This window comes from Cervus canadensis, chromosome X (assembly GCF_019320065.1).
Source record: "Cervus canadensis isolate Bull #8, Minnesota chromosome X, ASM1932006v1, whole genome shotgun sequence".
Classification (NCBI taxonomy): Eukaryota; Metazoa; Chordata; class Mammalia; order Artiodactyla; family Cervidae; genus Cervus; species Cervus canadensis.
In genome coordinates, this window is record NC_057419.1 from 34,661,333 (window position 1) to 34,685,142 (window position 23,810).

General features: G+C 37.3%; 1 protein-coding gene across 2 annotated transcripts in view; it reads left to right on the forward strand.

The window, feature by feature from the left end:
- ZDHHC15 (zinc finger DHHC-type palmitoyltransferase 15) overlaps positions 1–22,701 on the forward strand; it is a 109,345-nt gene extending 86,644 nt beyond the window's left edge. For both annotated transcript variants that reach the window (XM_043459546.1, XM_043459545.1), the window contains 3 exons: positions 806–932; positions 3,115–3,218; positions 18,319–22,701. In XM_043459546.1, the coding sequence (XP_043315481.1) occupies positions 806–932; positions 3,115–3,218; positions 18,319–18,371 (284 nt within the window). In that variant the 3' untranslated portion in view covers positions 18,372–22,701. The remainder of the gene's footprint in view (positions 1–805; positions 933–3,114; positions 3,219–18,318) is intronic.
- The last annotated feature ends 1,109 nt before the right edge of the window (positions 22,702–23,810 follow it).

A 23,810-nucleotide genomic window follows, 5' to 3' on the forward strand; every position in this document is an offset into this window, starting at 1 on the left:
TAATAATGATGACAGCTAAAAAGTATTTGCACTTATTTTCTAAACCAAATATATATGTAGCACTTAGTTGCTAGGGTGGTAGATTAGCACATTTGGTTTAAAGATTAGCCACAATATAGAAAAGTACTAAAAGCTTCGTGATAACAGAATCTGAAAAAAGAACAAAAGAGAAATGTCTAGGTGCAGCCAGAGTCCAACAATGAAAATGTTTGCTTAATGGGATAAATGTGTATCTAAAAATAATGTGCACTAACATGGTCCAATTTCTATAGTCATTGAGGTGATTATAGTTCATTCATTGACATTTTTTCTGGAGTAGAACTCAGTTTCTTACATTGCAGGCTTCAGTGTAAACATCTTCATTTCTGAAATGTTTCACAACCAAATCAATGCCATTACTATCTCTTTATGTGTCATTATTTTGGCACCAGCTCTAAATATAGAGACCATTTGGCTGTTATTACAATTTAGATTCAAATAAAGCACTCAGATTTGGTTTTTCACTCCTTACATGCAATACAAAATACATACTATTCCATTACTATTCATTGATTTCTTTCATCCTGTGTTTCTTCTGCCTTAAAAAAAGAGTGCCAATTCTTTGCACTTAATAAAAACTTGCTTTGTAGTAAAGTGATTATGCTAGTTTTTACTAAATAATTTAGCAAAAACTAAGAATGAGGGGCCTACGGTCCCACAGCAGAAAGACACCATAGAAACAAGTCACATTCATGGAGAACTGTAAAATTATAATAGTCCTGATTATTGCTCTCTTCTTTTCTTCAATTTCCCTGCCCTTCCCTAGAGGCCTTCTGTACTCCAGTGTTTATGAGCGGCCCAGAGAAAAATGGGTTCAACCTTGGCTTCGTCAAAAATATCCAGCAAGTGTTTGGCGATAATAAGAAGTTCTGGTTAATACCTATTGGGTCTAGGTAGGTAATTATTACCAGTGAAAGAAGTTGATGTGGGACCATGACTTGAAGTGGCAATCTAATTTTGACTGTATTATGCAGCAGATATCTGTTCAATGTAAAACTCTATTTCCTGAGTTTTTCATTACTAGGTTAGTGAAAGTGAAAGTTGCTCAGTCATGTCTAACTCTTTGCGAGAGTCAATCCATGGAATTCTCCAGGCCAGAATACTGGAGTGGGTAGCCGTTGCCTTCTCCAGGGGATCTTCCCAACCCAGGAATCAAACCCAGGTCTCCCACATTGCAGGTGGATTCTTTACCAGCTGAGCCACCAGAGAAGATAAATCAGGAGGTGAGGGTGTGATGAAGTAAGCATTCTTATTCTTTGTTTGTGTGCAGTGTAAACTGGTACAAGTCATTTATAAGTGAATTTGGTAAACAACCGATTTTTTCTATATATATTTGTATGTATTTTTAATCACAGTATACATACTATTTTGAATTTTATATTTTTCACTTAAAATACAGTGAACATTTCTCCTTATTGTGACATAGTCTTTATAACCATTACCTTTGACTATGTCATATTCCATCCAGTGGGAAAAATATATATGTGTATATAAATATAAATATATATATATATATATATATATATATATATATATATATCCCATGGACAGAGGAGCCTGGTGGGCTACAGTCAATGGGGTCGCAAAGAGTTGGACATGACTGAGTGACTAAAGACACCAAACAACATATATATATATATATGTGTGTATATATATCCCATATTGTTAGATGTTTAGGTTGTTACCTAATTATTGGCTGGAAATAATAGCATAATGGACATTTTTGTGTCTATCTCTAGCTTTAGCAAAATTCCCAGAAATGGAATTAGTAGAACAATAGACATGGAAATTCTTATGTTTTTTGATATATACAAATACAAAGAGAAAAGAAACAACAGAGGGAAAATATACCCCCAAATGCTTTTAGTGCTATGTGTAATATAGTCTTAGAAATTACTTCTCTTTTCTTCACTTTTCATAGTTTTGGATTAAAGTTTTTAATTTAAGTAAGAACAAACAAAGATTGATTTAGAGACTGTAGGTAATTCTCATAATTTCAGCAAGGATGAAGGGAAACCAATAAAGGAGAGGTGAGCTTGTGTCCTCTGAGTGACTTCATGTACCAGATTAAACTACCATCAACAAACTAGCTCTGGCGCAAAGCTTATAGCCTTCTTTCAGTCCTCTTTTAGATCCATTCTTCAGACATCCATTTGTTCACTTATTTGAGGAAACTTTGCTGGTAATTGAGAAAAAATTCTCATGAAGAGAATTGTCCTAATAGTTCCACTGTACCAGTTAATATTTTACAGGTTCATTTATTTAAAAGCTGTGGTATATCCTACTGCCCTGGCTATAAATCACAAGATAAAAGTGTGTTAGTGCATTATGTTGATTAATAACTATTACCAGCAGTTATTTACACCCCACTCACACACATACATACACAAACACACACACAATCACTCCACCAAAGGGAAGTTTCAATGAGTCTTCTTTGAAATAAGGAACAAGAGCAAAAATCAAAGCCCACTCACTTATAATCAGTGTAGTTATATCCTCTGTCAAGAACTATCAATTCTGAGGTAGGATAATAGCCCCCCAGAATCTGCACTCTAAGAAATGCCTCACTCTGCTGCTTTCCCCCCAGCCCTTAATAACTTTTCTGTCATACAAGCCAAATAACAGGGCATTCAGACATCATTATTATTTATCACCGATTAACAGCAGCTTATCTCCAGTGAATTCAGTGACTCTGAATCTGCTAATTTTTCTTGAAAATTTAGAGCCAAAGCAATAATATAATGGGGTATAAATTGGAATCATCATTAAATTATATTTATGAAACTTGCTATATGTGCATTTTGCTATACTGGGCATTGTGGGAAGCAAGTTAAACAGCTGCTTAAAAACAAAAAACAGTCAACACTGATTCAGACAAACAAACGAGATATAGAAATTGAGAGCAATAGAGTAACTATATGATACTATTATAAGAGCCCATTCCAGTTTGACTTTAGCCAATAAGCTAAAGGGTTTAAATATTTCTAAGAACCTTCCTCCTGCTTCTAATAGGGTTATTACCTTCATAAAAGTCTAGGCTGCAAGATCTCACTGCCTTCATTTTCCCACCAGCCCTGGTGATGGACACTCCTTCCCTATGAGGTCTATGAATGAATCACAGAACCCATTGCTAGCAAATGAAGAGCCCTGGGAAGAAAATGAGGATGACAACAGAGGTAAGTAGGTTGAGAAGGAAGTCTTTTCTCCACTCAGCAGACTAATAAAGACTATGTTAACACAACTAATGTAGTGTAGAGGGAAAATAGTGTACAGAAAGATTATGCAAGTATGTCAACCTCATAAGTGCCATTTGGATGGAGAAAGGCAAGTATAGCCAGATTTGTTTAGCAAATATAGGTGGCTTAGGTAGGATTAGATGACAGCTTGAAAGGTTTCTTGCCAGTTTGTGATATTATAACTTATAACCAATCAGATAGATCAGGAAACATAATAAACAGTGTTAAACATGTTTGTGAACAGTTCTGCCAGTGTAACTTGTAGTGCTTTTCTTGAACTGATACAATCATTTGGCAACAACTCTACCCTGGTTTATGCATATTGGTTAAATTTTCTTTAAAATCTCATTCCCATTCTGCTTTAGAGTTGTCTAATGCATGAAAAAATAAATGATAGTATATATGAGCAAGGCTCCACATCCATGTAGTATACTTTTCTAAAAGGCAGCCCTCAAAGGAAAAATAAACAGAACTTTACCCTCCACGTTTCTCCCATCAGATTATTGAGTCATCTTGAGATATTTTGGTGTAGAGCTAAAAGTTAAGTTCTCATGTCATGTATTCCGTTGCCACCTATTCTTTGTCTCTATGTGACATTATGCTTACTTCTGTGCCTCAACATTTCTTTATGTTGTTAGTACCAGGCTGGTCCCAATAATGCAGTAACTGACAGAGATTTTAAGTGGGAACTTGTAGTAGTTATCACATACTGTACCTGGAATGAATACAGCTGAATAAGGACCTGGAAAGGCATTGAGGTGGGGAGAAGAGGTGGGAAATAAGCCTTTCTAAATGTTTCCCCAGTTAGATATCTAGTTGTTTCTCTACCAGGAAGTCCAGTTTTAGAATAAGGCATTGTCACTAGGACAAGGTAAGACAAACGGTGCCAAATCTATAGATATAAAAGGAAGGAGCTCTTACCCAATTCAAAGAACTTATTAACACAAGCAACTCCTTTTACCTCCCCCTGCTGACTCTGATTCTTTTCCCTTGTAGGTTATTATAAAATACTGAGTATAGTACCCTGTGCTATACAGTAGGTAGATGCCAGCCTTATTTTAGTACAGAAACATATGAGGTAAAGAAACACCTTTATGAAGTCAAGAGATTAAAGAGATTTCTCTGATGAGATTAATGTATATACTTGCATAGAAAAAAATCTGCAAATGAAAAGTGACAGATTGATGTATTGTTCTGAGAAGATTTTCTGTGGTGCTTATGACTTTTTATTAATTTTAACAATATAAATAATTCATGAACATATGAATGATTGAAGTAATAAAACATATATAGAATAAATACCATTTGACTACTGCAGCAAATTCTGACTACTTCATCACTTATGACCCTAATTTTTCATCTTTTTTTAATTTAATTTTTATTTTATATTGGAGTATAGCTAATTTATGACTTCCCTCATAGCTCAGTCAGTAAAGAATCTGCCTGCAATGCAGGAGACCCGGGTTTGATTGCTGGGTCAGGAAGATCCCCTGGAGAAGGAAATGGCAACCCACTCCAGTATTCTTGCCTGGAAAATCCCATAGACAGAGGAGCCTGGTGGGCTACAGTCCATGGGGTTGCAAGAGTCGGACATGACTTAGCAACTAAACCACCACCACCATAGCTAATTTACAGTGTTGTGTTACTTTCAGGTATACAGCAAAGTGATTCAGTTATACAAATAATATATATCAATTCTTTTTCAGATACTTTTCCCATATGGGTTATTACAGAATATTGAGTAGAGTTCCCTGTGCTATATAGTAGTTCCTCACTACTTATCTATTTTATATATGGTAGTTCAGTTCAGTTCAGTTCAGTCACTCAGTTGTGTCCTACTCTTTGCAACCCCATGGACTGCAGCATGCCAGGCCTCTCTGTCCATCACCAACTCCCAGAGTTTACTCACGTCCATTGAGTTGGTGATGCCATCCAACCATCTCATCCTCTGTGGTCCCCTTCTCCTCCTGCCTTCAATCTTTCCCAGCATCAGGGTCTTTTCAAATGAGTCAGCTCTTGGCATCAGGAGGCCAAAGTATTGGAGTTTCAGCTTCAGCATCAGTCCTTCCAATGAACATTCAGGACTGATTTCCTTTAGGATGGACTGGTTGGATCTCCTTGCAGTCCAAGGAACTCTCAAGAGTCTTTTCTAACACCACAGTAGTATGTGTATGTTAATCCCAAACTCCTAATTTAAACCTCCCTTCACCTTTCCCCTTTGGTAACCATCAGCTTGTTTTTTAAGTCTGTGAGTCTGTTGTGTAAATAAGTTGATTTTTATTATTTTTTAGATTGCACAAATAAATGATATCACTTGGTATTTGTCATTGTCTAACCTACTTCACTTAATATGATCATCTCTAGGTGCCATCTATGTCTCTGCAAATGGCATTATTTCATTCCTTTTATGTCTGAGTAATATTCCATTATATATATATCCCCTTATATATATATATATATATATATATACACCACATCTTCTCTATTCATTCCTCTGTTAATGAATATTTAGGTTGCTTCCATGTCCTGGCTATTCTAAATATTAACAGTGCTGCTATGAACTTTGGGGTGGATGTATCTTTTCAAATTGTGATTTTCTCCAGATATATGCCCAGGAGTGGAATCGCTAGATCTTATGGTAACTCTACTTTTAGTTTTTTTTTTTTTTTTTAATTAGTTGGAGGCTAATTACTTTACAATATTGTAGTGTTTTTTGTCATACATTGACATGAATCATACATGGATTTACATGTATTCCCCATCCCGATCCCCCCTCCCACCTCCCTCTCTACCCGATCCCACTGGGTCTTCCCAGTGCACCAGGCCCAAGCACTTGTCTCATGCATCCAACCTGGGCTGGTGATCTGTTTCACCCTAGATAATATACATGTTTCGATGCTGTTCTCTCAAAACATCTCATACTGTTCTCCATAGTGGCGGCACCAATTTACATTCCCACCAACAGTGTAGTTCCCTTTTCTTCACATCCTCTCTCTAGCATTTATTGTTTGTTGACTTTTTGATGATGACCATTCTGACTAGCGTGAGATGATACCTTATTGTAGTTTTGATCTACATTTGCCTAATAATTAGCAATATTGAGTATTTTTTTCATGTACTTTTTGGCCATTTGTATGTCTTATTGGGAGAAATGTATATTTACATCTTCTGACTATTTTCTGATTGGGTTGTTTGTTTGGTATTGAGTTACACAAGGTGTTTTTATATTTTTTAGATTAATCTGTTGTTGGTCGCTTCATATGCAAATATTTTCTCCTATTCTGTAGGTTGTCTTTTCATTTTCTTTATGGTTTCCTTTGCTGTGCAAAAGCTTTTAAGTTTAGTTAGGTCCAATTTGCTTATTTTTTGCTTTTATTTTTTTATTTTATTAACTTTTATTCAAGTATAGTATTGAACATTGCTTTACAATGTTGTGTTAGTTTCTACTGTACAACAAAGTGAATCAGCTATACATATTGATATATCCCCTCTTTTTTGGATTTCCTTCCCATTTAGATCACCACACAGCACTGAGTAGAGTTCCCTGAGGTATATAGTATGTTCTCATTAGTTCTCTATTTTATACATAGTATCAATAGTGTCTATATGTCAATCTCAATTTCCCAATTCATCCCATCCCGCCTCCCTCTTGGTGTCCATACCTTTATTCTCTACAACTGTGTCTCTACTTCTTTTTGCAAATAAGGTCATCTGTACCATTTTTCTAGATTCCACATAATGCATTAATATATGATAAAGATGTGGTACGTATATACAATTAAATATTACTTGGCCATTTGTTTATTTTTGTTTTAATTTGAATATCCTAGGAGGTATATACAAAAAGATATTACTGAGATTTATGTCAAAGGGTGTTCTGCCTATGTTTTCTTCTGAGAATTTTATTGTATCTAGTCTTACATTTAGGTCTTTAATCCATTTTTAGTTTATTTTTGTGAATGGTGTTAGAGAATGCTTTAACTTCATTCTTTTATATGTAGCTGTTCAGTTTTTCCAGCACCACTTATTGATGAGAATTTCATTTCTCCATTGTATATTCTTTCCTCTTTGTCAGAGATTAATTGACTATAGGTGTGTGGGTTTATTTCTAGGCTTTCTATCCTGTTCCATTGATCTATATTACTATTTTCGTGTCAGTATCATACTGTTTTGGTGACTGTAGCTTTATAATATAGTTTGAAATCAGGGAGCATGACTCTTCCAGTTCTGCTTTCCTTTTTCAAAATTTCTTTGTCTATTTGGGGTTTTTTGTGTTTCCATAAAATTGTGAACATTTTTGTTCTAGTTCTGTGAAAAATGCCATTGTTAATTTGATAGGGATTGCATTGAATCTGTAGATGGCTGGGGTATTGTAGTCATTTTGCCAATATTGATTCTTTCAGTCCAAGAACATGGTAAATCTTTCCATCTGTGTCTTCTTTTATTTCTTTCATTAGTATCTTATAGTTTTCTAAATACAGGTCTTTTCCTTCCTTAGGTAAGTTTATTCCTAGGTATTTTATTCTTCTTGATGTGATGGTAAATGGGATTGTTTCCCTAATTTTTCTTTGTAATCTTTCCTTCTCAGTGTATAGAAATGCAGCATATTTCTGCCTATTAATTTTGTATCCTGCAAACTTTACAGAATTCATTGATGAGTTCTAGTAGTTTTCTGGTGGTGCATTTAGGATGTTCTATTCATATTATCATGTCATCTGCAAACAGTGGCAGTTTTACTTCTTCCTTTCTAATTTGGATTCCTTTTCTTTCTTTTCTTCTCTGATTGTTGTGGCTGGAACTTCCAAAATTATGTTGAATAAAAGTGGCAAGAATGAATATCTTTTTCTTATTTCTCATCTTTAGAGGAAATGCTTTCAGCTTTTCACCACTGAGTATGTAAGCTGTGGTTTTGTCATATATGACCTTTATTAGACTGAGGTAGGTACCCTCTAGAGTTTTTGTCGTAACTGGGTGTTCACTTTTGTCAGAAGCTTTTTCTGCATCTATTGAGATGATCATATCGTTTTTATTCTTCAATTTGTTCATATAGTATATCACACCGATTTACAGATGTTGAAAAATCCTTGCACCCCTGGGACAAGTCCCTTTTGATCATAATGTATGATCATTATATTTTATTGTTGGATTCAGTTTGCCAGTATTTTGTTGAGAATTTTTGCCTCTGTATTCATCAGTGATTTTGGCCTGTAATTTTTGTGTGTGATATCTTTATCTAGTTTTAGTGTCAGAGTGATGGTGGCCTCATAGAGTGTGTTTGGGACTGTTCCTTCTGCTGTTGTTTTTTGAAATAGTTTCAGAAGGATAGGTAGTAACTCTTCTGACTGATAGTATGTGTCTGTGAAGCCATCTGGTCCTGGGTTCTTGTTTATTGGAAGTTTTTTAATCAGTTTCAATTTCAGTACTTGTGATTGGTCTGTTCATATTTTCTGTTTTTTTTTCCCCTGATTCAGTCTTGAGGGGTTGTACATTTCTAAGAATTTGTCCCTCTCTTATAGGTTGTCCATTTTATTGGCATATAGTTACTTGTAATAGTCTCCTATGATCCGTTCTATTTCTCTGGCACTGGATGTAACTTCTTTTTCGTTTCTCATTTTATTGATTTGTGTTCTCTTCCTTTTTTCTTTTAATTGTTTAGCTAAAGGTTTATCAATTTTGTTTATCTTTCCAAAGAACCAGCTTTTTGTTTCATTCACATTTGCTATTTTTTTCATTAGTATTTTGTTTATTTTTGACCTTTATCATGTCTTCCCTTCTACTAATTTTGGGGGTTTTTGTTCTTCTTTTCTCTCATTGCTTTATGTATAAGTTTAGGTTGCTTATTTGAGATTTCTTTTTTCCTGAGGTAAGATTATATTGCTATAAGCTTTCCTCTTAGAACTGCTTTTGCTGTGTCCCATAGGTTTTGGGTTTTTTGTCCATTTATTCATTTCTTGACTGTGCCATGTGGCATGCAGGATCTTAGTTTCCCATCCAGGGATCAAACCTATGCCCTCTGCAATGTAAATATGGAGTCTTAACCACTAGACTACCAGGGAAGTCCCTGTGTCCCATAGGTTTTGGACCATCATGTTTATGTTTTCATTTGTCTCTAGATATTTTTTGATGTCCTCTTTGATTTCTTCAGTGATCAATTGATTGTTTAGTAACATATTGTTTAGCCTCCACATGTTTGTATTTTTTACATTTTTTTTCTTGTAGTTTATTTCTAATCTCAGAGTGTTATTCTCAGAAAAGATATTTGATGTGATTTCAGTTTTATCAAAGTTACCACTGCTTGCTTTGTGCTCCAGCACATGATCTATCCTGGAGAATATTCCATGTGCACTTGAGAAGAATGTGTATTCTGCTGCTTTGAATGAATTTGATATTTAAAGAACATTTCATTCAAAGCAGCAGAATGAAACCATCCAGTTTAACATGTCATTTAAGGCACATTAAATGACCTCTGTTTCCTTATTGATTTTCTGTCTGGATGATCTGTCTATTGATGTAAACGGGGTATTAAAGTCCCCCACTATTATTGTGTTACTGTAGATTTCTCCTTTTATGGCTGTTAGCATTTGCCTTATATATTGAGGTGTTCCTGTGTGGAGTACATACATATTTACAATTGCTATACCTTCCTCATGGATTGAACCCTTGATCATTATGTAGTGTCCTTCTTTGTCTCACATAACAGTGTATTTTAAAGTCTATTTTGTCTGATATGAGTATTACTACTCCAGCTTTCTTCTGATTTTCATTTGCATGGAGTACCTTTTTCTATCCCCTTACTTTCAGTCTGTATGTGTCCCTGGATCTGAAGTGGGTCTCTTGTAGATACAGCATATATGTGGGTCTTGCTTTTGTATCCATTTAGTCAGTCTGTCTTTTGGTTGAAGCATTTAATCCATTTACATTTAAGGTAATGATCTATATTTTCATTCTTATTGCCATTTTCTTAATTGTTTTGGATTTGTCTTGTATGTCTTTTTCTTCCTGTCCTCTTTTGTTCTCTTCTCTTGTGATTTGATGACTATCCATCAACTATTTCATTAACTATCCATGAGTATCCATCAGCCTGGTTTGAAAATTCAGTAGGTCAGGATCAAGACTTAGGGTACACAATAATTATGTACAACTGATTCCAGTTATTCTATATCAATGTATTGGCTGTGACAAGAATGACATTTTAAAAGAATCCAGCAGAAAAGAACCAAGCTTTCCTTAACTCACCAAAATTGCTTTCTAAGTCCAGCTAAAGAGAGTGAAAATCATCTCTTTAATTTTTATAATTTAATATTCTAGGTGTGATATTTTTATCAAGTAAAAATCTTTATATGAAAAACAAAATTTGCTTGAATTTGCTAATACAGCTTTCCAGTGTTAATGATAACCAGAGCTCAGAAGTATTATATTCCTTGTCAAATGCTGAACACAGGAAAATATTGACTTCATACTCTAGCATATTATATATAGCCTTATTTCCAACTCCTTTGAGTAAAAATTTTTGTATGAAATCATTAGTTACTGCTCAAGTTAGAAGAAGTTTCTGATTTATTTTCAGTCTGGTAGTTCCTGCTGCTGTGATAAAAACACATTTGTGAAAAGAGCAGAATAAATAAGCTAGTATTATTTGAGAGCATATTAAGTGTGAGACATTGAACCCTTAAGGGTGATAATGCATTTTTGTCTCTGAACTCAATCATCTTGAATTTATTTGGGGGAGATGAGATACATACAATGGAGAAGCTGTCCGAGTCACAAAAACAAGACCTGTTTTTGTCACAGTCAGCAAAAACAAGACCTGGAGCTGACTGTGGCTCAGATTATCAACTTCTCATAGCAAAATTCAGGATTAAACTAAAGAAAACCAGGAAGAACACTAGGCCAGCCAGGTATGACCTAAATCAAATCCCATATGAATTTGCAGTAGAGGTAACAAATAGATTCAAGGGACTATATCTAGTTAACAGTGTGCCTGAAGAACTATGGACAGAGGTCCGTACTACTGTACAGAAGGCAGCAAACAAAATCATCCCAAAGGGAAAGGAAAGCAAGAAGGTAAAATGGTTATCTGAGGAGGCTTTACAAATAGCTGAATGAAGATAAGTGAAAAGCAAGGGAGAGAGGGAAGATACATCCAGTTAAATGCAGAGTTTCAAAGAATAGCTGGAAGAGACAAGAAGGTCTTCTTCAATGAACAGGATAAAAGGATAACAGGTTTAAAGGATAAAAATAGTAGAGACCTAGTAGAGAAGAGATCAAGATGAGATGAAAAGAATACATGAAAGAACTGTATAAAAAAAACTATCTTAATGAACTGGATTACTACGGTGGTGTGGTTAGTCACACAGAGCCAGACATTGTGGAGTGCAAAGTGAAGAGGGTCTTAAGAAGGCCTGCAGTTAATAAAGCTACTGGATGCAATGAAGTTCCAGCAGAACTATTCAAATCCCTAAAGGAGGATGCCATCAAGATTTGCATTCATTGTGTCAGCAAATTTAGAAGACCCATCAGTGGCTAGAGGACTGGAAAGGGTCAATCCTCATCCCAATTCCCAAGAAGGGTAGTACCAAAGAATATGCCAACCATTGGACAACCATACTCATCTCCCATGCTACTGAGATCATGCTTAAAATCTTGCATGCTAAGCTTCAGCATTATGCAAGCTGAGAACTTCCAGATGTCCAAGCTGGGTTTAGAAAAGGAAGAGGACCTAGAGATCAACTTGCCAACATTCACTGGATTATAGAGAAAGCAAGGGAATTTCAGAAAAAAACATCTATCTCTGTTTCATCAACTATGCTAAAGTCTTTGACTATGTGGATCATGAAAAACTGTGGAAAGCTCTTAGAGAGATGGAAATACCAGACCATCTTACCTGTCTCCTGAGAAACCTGTATGTGGGTCAAGGAGCAACAGTTAGAACCCTGTATTGAACAACTGACTGGTTCAAGATTGAGAAAGGAGTATGACAGGGCTGTCTGCTGTCACCCTGTTTGTTTAACCTATACACTGAGCACATCATGAGAAATGCTGGGCTGGATGAGTTACAAGTTGGAATCAAGATAGGCAGGAGAAACATCAACAACCTCAGATATGCGGATAATACCACTCTAATGGGGGAAAGTGAAGAGGAACTAAAAGAGCCTCTTTATGAGGGTGAAGGAGGAGAGTGAAAGAGCTGACTTAAGACTAAATATTTTAAAAAAATCATGACATCCAGCCCCATTACTACATGGCAAATAGAAGGGGAAAAGGTGGAAGCAGTGACAGATTTCCTCTTCCTGGGCTCCAAAATCACTGTGGATGGTGGCTGCAGCCCTGAAATCAGATGATTGCTTCTTGGCAGGAAAGCAATGACAAACCTAGACAGTGTGTTGAAAAGCAGAAACATTACACTGCCGACAAAGGTCCATATAGTCAAAGCTATGGTGTTCCCAGTGGTCACATACAGTTATGAGAGCTGGACCATAAAGAAGGCAGAACACCAAAGAATTGATGCCTTCAAACTGTGGTGCTGGAGAAGATTCCCAAAAGTCCCTTGGACAGCAAGAACAAACCAGTCAATCTTAAGGAAGATCAACCCTGAATATTCACTGGAAGGAAGTATGCTGAAGTGTGAGAACTTCTTTGATATAATTGTTCTCCAGTTTGTGGGTCGTCTGCTCCGTGGCTATATGGTGGGGCTAAGGGTGACCTCCTCCAAGAGGATTTATGCCACACACGGTGCCTCCCAGGTCTGGTGTGGCCAGAGCCCGTGCCTTGCAGAAGGCCACTGCTGACCCATGCCTCCACAGGAGACACTCAAACATTCAAAGGCAGGTCCAGCTCAGTTTATTGTGGGGTCTCTGGGTCATGGTGTGCACAAGGTTTTGAGCCCACCGAGTGTCTCTGGCAGGTATGGGGCTTGATTCTAGATGTGATTTTGCCCCTCCTAGCGTCTTGTTGGAGCTTCTCCTTTGCTCTTGGATGTGGAGTATCTCTTTTTGGTGGGGTCCAACATTCTCCTGTTGGTGGTTGTTCAGCAGCGAGTTGCAGTTTTGGAGTTCTCACAGGAGAATATAAGCGCACATCCTTCTACTCTGCCATCTTTTTGAGCCACGCCAGGTAGAGCCACCCAAGACGGACAGGTCATTGTGGAGAGTTCTAACTTAACGTGGTCCACTGGAGAAGGGAATGGCAAACCACTTCAGTATTCTTGCCTTGAGAACACCATGAAAAGTATAAAAAGACAAAATGATATGACAATGAAAAACGAACTCCCCAGATTGGTAGGTTCCCAATAAGTTACTGGAAAACCGTGAAGAAATAGCTCCAAAAAGAATGAAGAGGCTGAGCCAAAGCAAAAAACAGCGCCCAGATGTCGAGGGGACTGTTGATGGAAGTAAATTCTGATGCTGTATAGAATAATATTTCATAGGAACCTGAAATGTTAGGTCCACGAATCAAGGTAAATTGGAAGTGGTCAAACAGGAGATGGCAAGAGTGAATATTGACATTTTAAAATCAGTGAACTGAAATGGAACAGAATGGGTGAATGTTGTTATAAATATATTTATTTTTTAATTGAAGGATAATTGCTTTACACAATTTTGTTATTTTCTGTCAAACATCACATGTATCAGCCATAGGTATACATATGTCCCTTCCCTCCTGAACCTCCCTCCCATCTCCCTCACCATCCAACCCTTCTAGGTTGATACAGAGCCCCTGTTTAATTCCCTGAGTTCAGTTCAGTTCAGTCGCTCAGTTGTGTCTAACTCTTTGTGACCCCATCGACTGCAGCATGCTAAGTTTACTTGTCCATCATCAACTCCTGGAGTTTACCCAAATTCATGTCGATCGAGTCGGTGATGCCATCCAACCATCTCATCATCTGTCGTCCCCTTCTCCTCCCACCTTCAATCTTTCCCAGCATCAGGGTCTTTTCAAAATGAGTCACTTCTTTGCATTAGGTGGCCAAAGTATTGCAGTTTAGCTTCAGCATCAGTCCTTCCAATGAATATCCAGGACTTATTTCCTTTAGAATGGGCTGGTTGGATCTCCTTGCAGTCCAAGGGACTCCCAAGAGTCCTCCAACACCGCAGTTCAAAAGCAGCAATTCTTTGACACTCAGCTTTCTTTATAGTCGAACTCTCACATCCATACATGACCACTGGACAACCACAGCCCTGACTAGATGGACCTTTGTTGGCAAAGTAATGTCTCTGCTTTTTAATATGCTATCTAGGTTGGTCATAACTTTCCTTCCAGTGAGTAAGTGTCTTTTAATTTCATGGCTGCAGTCACCATCTGCACTGATTTTGGAGCCTCCCCAAACATAAAGTCTACCACTCTTTCCACTGTTTCCCCATCTATCTGCCATGAAGTGATGGGACCGGATGCCATGATCTTAGTTTTCTGCATGTTGAGCTTTAAGCCAACTTTTCAACTCTCCTCTTTCACCTTCATCAAGGGGCTCTTCAGTTCCTCTTCACTTTCTGCCATAAAGGGTGGTGTCATCTGCATATCTGAGGTTATTGATATTTCTCCCAGCAATCTTGATTCCAGCTTGTGCTTCCTCCAGCCCAGCGTTTCTCATGATGTACTCTGCATAGAAGTTACATAAGCAGGGTGACAATATACAGCCTTGACGTACTCCTTTTCCTATTTGGAACCAGTCTGTTGTTCCATGTCCAGTTCTAACTGTTGCTTCCTGACCTGCATACAGGCTTCTCAAGAGGCAGGTCAGGTGATCTGGTATGCCCATCTCTTTCAGAATGTTCCACAGTTTCTTGTGATCCACACAGTCAAAGGCTTTGGCATAGTCAATAAAGCAGAAATAGATGTTTTTCTGGAACTCTCTTGCTTTTTCAATGATCCATCAGATGTTGGCAATTTGATCTCTGGTTCCTATGCCTTTTCTAACACCAGCTTGAACATCTGGAAGTTCACGGTTCACATATTGCTGAAGCCTGGCATATTGAGTGCAGCACTTTCACAGCGTCAACTTTCAGGATTTGAAATAGCTCAACTGGAATTCCATCACCTCCACTAGCAAATTTGGAAAACTCAGCAGTGGCCATAGGACTGGAAAAGGTCCGTTTTCATTCCAATCCCAAAGAAAGGCAATCCCAAAGAATGCTCAAACTACCACGCAATAGCACTCATCTCACACGCTAGTAAAGTAATGCTTAAAATTCTCCAAGCCAGGCTTCAGCAATACGTGAACCGAGAACTTCCAGATGTTCAAGCTGGTTTTAGAAAAGGTAGAGGAAGCAGAGATCAAATTGCCAATATCCGCTGGATCATCAAAAAAGCAAGAGAATTCCAGAAAAACATCTATTTCTGCTTTACTGACTATGACAAAGCCTTCGACTGTATGGATCACAATAAATTGTGGAAAATTCTGAAAGAGATGGAAATAGCAGACCACCTGACCTGCCTCTTGAGAAACCTGTATGCAGGTCAGGAAGCAACAGTTAGAACTGGACATGGAACAACAGACTGGTTCCAAATAGGAAAAGGAGTACGTCAAGGCTGTATATTGTCACCCTGCTTATGTAACTTCTATGCAGAGTACATCATGAGAAACGCTGGGCTGGAAGAAGCACAAGCTGGAATTAAGATTCCTGGGAGAAATATCAATAACCTCAGATATGCAGATGACACCACCCTTATGGCAGAAAGTGAAGAGGAGCTAAAAAGCTTGATGAAAGTGAAAGAGGAGAGTTGAAAAGTTGGCTTAAAGCTCAACATGCAGAAAACTAAGATCATGGCATCTGGTCCCAGCACCTCATGTGAAATAGATGGGGAGACAGTGGAAACAGTGTCGGACTTTATTTTTGCGGGCTCCAAAATCACTGCAGATGGTGATTTCAGCCATGAAATTAAAAGACACTTACTCCTTGGAAGGAAAGTTATGACCAACCTAGATAGCATATTAAAAAGCAGAGACATTACTTTGCCAACAAAGGTCCGTCTGGTCAAGGCTATGGTTTTTCCAGTGGTCATGTATGGATGTGAGAGTTGGACTATAAAGAAAGCTGAGTGCTGAAAAATTGATGGTTTTGAACTGTGGTTTTGGAGAAGACTCTTGAGAGTCCCTTGGACTGCAAGGAAATCCAACCAGTCCATCCTGATGGAGATCAGTCCTGGGTGTTCATTGGAAGGACTGATGCTGAATCTGAAACTCCAATACTTTGGCCACCTGATGATGCGAAGAGCTGACTCATTGGAAAAGACCCTGATGCTTGGAGGGATTGGGGGCAGGAGGAGAAGGGGAAGACAGAGGATGAGATGGCTGGATGACATCACCGACTCAATGGGCATGAGTTTGAGTAAACTCCAGGAGTTTGTGATGGACAAGGAGACCTGGCGTGCTGCGATTCATGGGGTCGCAAAGATTCAGACACGACTGAGCGACTGAGCTGAACTGAACTGAAGGTGGCACTTGGAGAAGGGAATGGCAACCCACTCCAGTACTCTTGCCTGGAAAATCCCACGGACGGAGGAGCCTGGTAGGCTGCCGTCCATGGGGTTGCTAAGAGTCAGACATGACTGAGCGACTTCACTTTCACTTTTCACTTTCATGCATTGGAGAAGGAAATGGCAACCCACTCCAGTGTTATTGCCTGGAGAATTCCAGGGATGGGGGAGCCTTGTGGGCTGCCATTTATGGGGTCGCACAGAGTCGGACACAACTGAAGCGACTTAACAGCAGTAGCAGCAAGGTGGCACTAGAGGTAAAGAACACACCTACCAATGCAGGAGACATAAGAGACATGGGTTTGATCCTTAGCTTAGGAAGATTCCCTGGAGGAGGGCATGGAAACCCACTCCAGTATTCTTGCCTTGGGAATTCCATGGACAGAAGAGCCTGGTGGTCTACAGTCCATAGAGTCACACAGAGTTGGACATGACTGAAGCAACTAAACACGCACACAAACGCAACATTCAAATGAATTCAGGTGGACAAGGAAATGAATGGAAAAGAGATATTTAGAGGGTAAATAATAAAACCTTTGAGGACACTCATAATTCAGAGAAGAAGCTTACAAAAATACAGTGAATGAGAGAGTATTGCCCTATTTTAAAGATAACTATTTTGACATTTTGTTTTATGCCATCCAATATTTTCTATGAATATATTTTTTAAACATTGAGACCATGTTGTGTTCAGTTTTGAATTCTCCTTTTTTCACTAATGCTGCAAGTAATTTTCCATTATATCAAGGTACTTTTGTTTATTTAACCAATTCTCTGCTGTCCAACCTTAAGATTTTATTCAAATTTTCACTATTATGAGTAAGGTTGCCAATAATATCTTTGAACATAAATCTTTTCCTTCATTTATAGTCATTTTCTTTTTGCATGTTGGTTATACACTTTTATATTTTAAATTAAGTTCTTTATTTTAATTGAAGTCTAATTACTTTACAATATTGTGGTGGTATGATAGGATCCTAGAAGCAAAACTACTGGTGTGAACTTTTTAAAAGACTGTTAATATATGTGACCAGATTGTTTTCCAGAGGGCTTATACTAATAATAGCTGCTTGAGTATGCCAGACATTGTTTTGGTAGATTTTGTTATGCTTGTTTTACAGATGAAGAAATTAATTTGTCCAGAATTATAGAGATAGTAAATGGCAAAGTTAGAATTCAAATATCAGATTGTGCAATTTCAAAGCTTATGTTATTTCTTGAGAATTTCAAAAATAAATATTTTTACATTATCAAATTATGTATATGTACTAGAGAAAATGTGGAAAATATTAGAGAAAATGAAAATAAATTACTCATGAATTCACCACTTTCAACAGCTTTTAGTGTATTTCATCTGTCTTTTGTTCCAGATAAAAATTCTGGGTTAAAATAGCATTGTATATATAATTTTACATCCTGCTTTTTTCACTTAACATTTTTCAATGCTGACTCATACTCTTCAACAACATAATTTTAACAGTTGTATATTATTGTCAATGGATGTTACCGTGTGAATATTTACACTAGTTCAGCTCACTTGTGAACTTTTTTTTTTTTTCATTCCCAGGACCCTCCATCTCCAATGAAGTTTACAGAGTTCAGTGTTGGAAACCATTCTGATCTTCAAAATAAGTCACCACGGCAGATTGAAACTTCTCAATTTGAAAGCATCCCATCAAATACTTGCTGTACAGATAGATGTTTCAGAACTTATAAGTTATTTAATTTAGTAGCTGATCTCATCAATCTGGTAGCAATTAATTCAAGACAGTCTTCCTCTACTTCTTCCTGCATTTCCTCTCCTCCCCTCAGTGAAAGCCTAAATGTATGTATTTATCTTTCCAGAGGCTCTTTTTATTCCTCTTGTCAGATAAAGGGGAACTCAAAAGACTCCCTTGGAGTCTTTAACTCTCCTAGAAAGACCACTAATCATATCTATAGGTCTTTGTTTTGTTGAGGGGAATCAGACAAGTTTGATGCTTGTGCACATATGCATTTATAAGCATACATGTGCAACAATTTATACAAAATTTTGCTGCTGTGTTGTGAAAATTGAGGTTTAAAATAATCTGAAGCTTTTCATTCAATCATATCTTTTTCCTAAATAGCAATCTAAATATTTGCTGAGCTGTGAACACCTTTTCCTATATCAAGTACCTAAAATTTAAGAGGGTGATTCAACACTGTGATCAAGGTCTGTGAATTGGGAATTGAACAATGTAAAACCTGATCTCTGTCATAGATGTGTGGTGTTCCTGAAAGCACCACAGCTAATAGAGATCAGATCAGATTTCCATGTTATTTAACATAATGATTAGAGTTTTAAAGACTTTTAATGCCAGAGTGTGGGAAAATTCTCCAATAACTTTTATTCTTTTCTTTGCTACCTAGCTTTATTTTAACCTTCACGAATTACTCTTATGATGAGAGAAAAACTATAAGCTCAAGTTATGGACCATTGGTTTTGTTAAGGGGTTTAAGGATGATTTTCAGGTTTAATTACAATACTGTTAACAAGGGCAAAATTTCATCTTTGAAATTAGCTTAAGGATTAGCACTGAAGATTTTTTTTTCACAACAGGAATTAGTGCACAAATAGAGAAAAATCCAATAGTAATATATCCTTTCTCTTTTTTCTTTCCTTTTTTTTTTTTTTTTTGTTTAGTTTCAATAGTAGTGCAGCCATTAAGATAGTTTACAACCATTTCCCAGTTTATTTATAATAAGCCTTTCTTTTAGTTCTAGTTCCTGAATCAATAAGTATGGACAGTAACGCTGCTTCTCTATCATAATAATAATATCTAAGAGTATTGACGGTTTTCATTTCTCAGTCAGTGCCATAGTGCACAGCTGCTAACAATAGAAGTTCCAACTCTTACAGAGATCAGTAAGTTAGAAGCATGGTACTGATAACAAGTTGTTGAAATCCTAGAGGGGTTAGGTTTGCTAAAGTATTCTCTGAAACCTTTTTGAGTAAAAAAGAGTTGCCTGCCACAAACAATTCAGTGTTCAGGCTCCAGTGGAGCTGTGAATGTGCACAGTCCAGCTACTTAAAGCAATGGAAAAACCCATTCATTTGAATTCTCTAGGTAATTCTGGTCAAAAGACTTTCAGCATTAATTAAATGGATTGTGGCCATCATTTCACCTGAGAGAATACTATACATGACTAAATCTATTAGTGCCAGGGACTGTTTTTCAAACTCCAATGGCAAGAACCAGCCTAGAAGACTCTACACACTGAGTTTCATGATAAAATCATATATGTTCAGATGAGATTTTCCCCCTTCCTCTTTCCCTTCAAAACACTCTCTTGTTTGGGTGTATCTTGAAAACTTATTGATCATCCACATGATATTGTGTTTGACAAGCCTTGCCTTATATTCATGTAGAAATGCACCTTTCCTAAAAGTAGGACTGTTGCTTACTCCAAAGCCAGTAGGCCTCAAAGCAATCTATCCAGTCCATCATCTTCTGCCAAGAGTTTAGGCAGAACAGCTGCTAACTGATTCACAGCCAGGAAGGAATCAATAACTTATTTAATGAATAGAGTGTATCAGCACTCATAGAAATCAGGTCATAAAAGACAATGTCAGGGAACTACGAGAAAGCACTGGAAGGGTAAAGCTCAGGAAAACTGTAATGCAAAGATGATTGTTTAATGTCTTACAGACTTACACTGTCTTCGAAAGGCCAAATAAAGCAGGGTTTTACCTGGGGACTTAGGGAAATAAAGAAACCCTATTCCTATCTCTGAACCTTTGTTCCATTAGTTTATAGACTCTGATACTGTCTTCATTATAGGTCACTGTGTATTGATTTCTGTACCTAAACACCCCCCCACAGTTGGTTGATTATTTATAAAGAAAACAGAGGGGTTTGTTTGATAATTAGCATACCCTGATCTGGCTCCTTTGCTTGCTTTTCCTTGGGGCAATTTCCAATAACCTCTGTGGGATCTCATCCCCCAGTCTTTAGTAGCCATCTTCCCAATTTTCAAAACAAAGATGCTCATTGTTAGGCATACAGGTGAAAGGTGCTATGTAATTCCCCAGTGCTCTTATATATCTTTCATTGCAGGGGTAGAATTAAATGTTTAACCAGAACAGTATTTCTAAACAAATCAGTGTGCTCGATTCTTTCTTCCTTACTCTCATTGATGATTTGTTCTTGCAGAGCTTAGAGTACTTTATTAATGTTATTCTATTCATTCTAACAATGTCCTTGGAAAGAGGCAGAATAGAAATTATTTTTCCCGTGGTACAAACCTGAAAAATTAAGGGCAAAAGAAATGAAGCACCCTCCAAAACACATAGCTGTCTGGGACAGAACTCACAGTTGCCATGCCCAGTGCACTGTTAAAGTGACTTGGCTTCCCAGTACTGGAATAAACATGGAGCAGCTTAGAACATTGAGAGCAACTAGGGCAGGACCACATTTCTGAAGAGTCTTTTCCCAAAATCCAAAAGTATGCAGTTTGTACAATCCTTATTTTCTATATGATATAAATGTATTTTGTGCCTCTTTCCCCTTCTGGCACCATATGACACATTTATTTCACACTATGTGGCATCAGCCCAGGTCATTTTGCCCTCTTGCACCCACATAGCCAATTTTCAGGCCCGTCTTTTCCAGAGAGAAGAAAGTGCTATGTGCTTCCTCATGTTTATGCCAAATTACACAAAGTGTAGATATTGAGATTAATGAAGATTTAAGCACAATCCAAGTAAGTGTAAGAATATTGACTATACATTATTTAAATGTGCATCTGGAATTTAATGTGGCCCAAATTCATAAGAATTAATAACAGTCATGCAAAGCCTATCCCTTTCACATATCATCATATACATATATATCTATACATATTTACACACTCGCAGTGCCCCCAAAGTAGGCTGCCTGGTCATTAGGAGCAGATTCTTTAAAGGAATGAGTCTCTGTCCTCTTCCTTTACAAAAAAGTCCAATAGTCACAGCAAGTGAAGAATATTCCATTCATACATTCTAGAACTTCTGCTCCTGGAGTAATTAAGGTACTCAGTTGGCACCAAAGACCTGTTCTTTGCCTCTATAAATCACCAAAGGCACATGACAAGATTGTTAGACCTTTCCACAAGTCTCATGTTCTTAGAAAATTCATGAGTTCCATCCAATCAGTAGAAAATTGTTTATGAGGTATAGTACATCTGCATTTTTTTTAACCAGAACTGTAATGTACCATATTAAATTGTAGTCTTTTGCATGCAGGTATTATGTAATATAATAATGAATGGATGGCTTCTAATAGCATGCAACCCATGACTGTTTACTTCCCTAGAAGGGCTAGGGCTGTGTCCCACACAGTGTCCAAAACTATTAAATGCATTCTTTGTAACAGCCTGATATACGAGCCATCAGCAGATTGAGTTAGACATGAATGTAATGTATTAGGAAATAGATTCTTAGTAGGGTATGGTGTTAAAGGGAAAAAAAAACAGTAAGATAAGATGCATTTAAGAAATAATGACTGTCATCCTGCTGGCTAAACCAACAAAGGGACACAACAGGAAAACTGGTCCTGGGTATTGGTGATATATGAAATGGGTTGGCGAGCCAGAAAAAGAAAAGCACTGGAGACTTCAGCAGTTAAGCTCAAGTTGCCAATTTGCTACAAATCCTTTTTTCCACCAATCTGCTCTAAGTAATTATATATAATCTTTAAACTATGTGTCTTGCTATAGAAATACCCACAAATACTGACCAGCTTTATCTTCCTAAGTCCTTTATTAAAAGAATATACATAAAATTATCACTTCTTTTGTATATTATGGTGTTGTTAAAGTGGTGGTAAAACTGAAAATTTCAGACCACTTTGATGTACTTCTCATTTCATGGATGTAATAGTAGAGTTTATTCACTCCCAAGTTGATTGGTATGTGTGTGTCAACTTAAAAAAATGCACAATGTGAGAGTCATGAGTTAAGTTTTATTTGGGGTAAAATGAGGATTGCATCCCAGGAGACAGGACCTCAGATAGCTCTGAGAAACTGCCCCAGAGGCAGCAGGGAGGTCAGTATGTGTGTGATTTTGGTAATGGGGGAATATATGCAATCAAGCACATATTTTTCCAAAAGGTTTCTGCTAGTCTGGTGACGTTTTCTACTAGTCACGAGAAACAGTCATCATCATGCAGGATTTTAGTGCTTTTCTAGATATGAGGAAATAAAAGAAATGGGCTCATAAAATTGGCTCCTGAAAATATCTATCTGAAGATCTGTCTTTCCAGTTTTCCCAAAGCACAGAGGGGTTCATTTCTGTGGTCCATCATGTACTCCTTTTAGTGTGTGTTGAAGGTCAGCAGCTGAAACAACACATGATTTAATCCTTGTAGAGAAAGTGCCCATGGCAAGTACCAATTTGAAGTTGACAGGGCCCCCTCATGGTAATAAATTTGATACTTTGGGAGGCATTTCATGATCATTTCACACCCATTGTACTAGTCAGTCTCATTCCTAGGTGTGGTGAAGGTTTTGCTGATAGGCCAGTAAATGTGCTGTTACTAGACTAGGTCTATCAAAGTAATCAAAGAGCTCCGGACCAGCTGTCTAACTCAAACTATTATGGACCAGAAAAACTTCCCTCTTGTATCTTCCCATAGCTAGATTTACACTACTACAATCATTGATCGCATGCAGGTCTATATATTTGATCAACTGCTTCAAGTCATCTAGTCATCATTATTTTCATCAGAGGTTCAGTCACACATTTGGTAATGCAAGAAATGATAATCTTGTAAAATAGGCAAAGTCTAAATAACATAGCTAGCAGTATTATCAAAGTCATGAATAAGAATTAGCCCAAGAAATTCCATTAGGTGTAGCCCTGTATATTCTCAGGTCACTTGAGAGTCTGTCCTGTAAGAATATTTATCTTTCTGGGAAATTATATATTGCCAATTTATCCATGCAAAGATTGGCACAATAATGAACAGAAAAGGTATGGGCCTAACAGGAGCAGAAGATACTAAGAAGAGGTGGCAGGATTACACAAAAGAACTATACAAAAGAGATCTTGACCCAGAT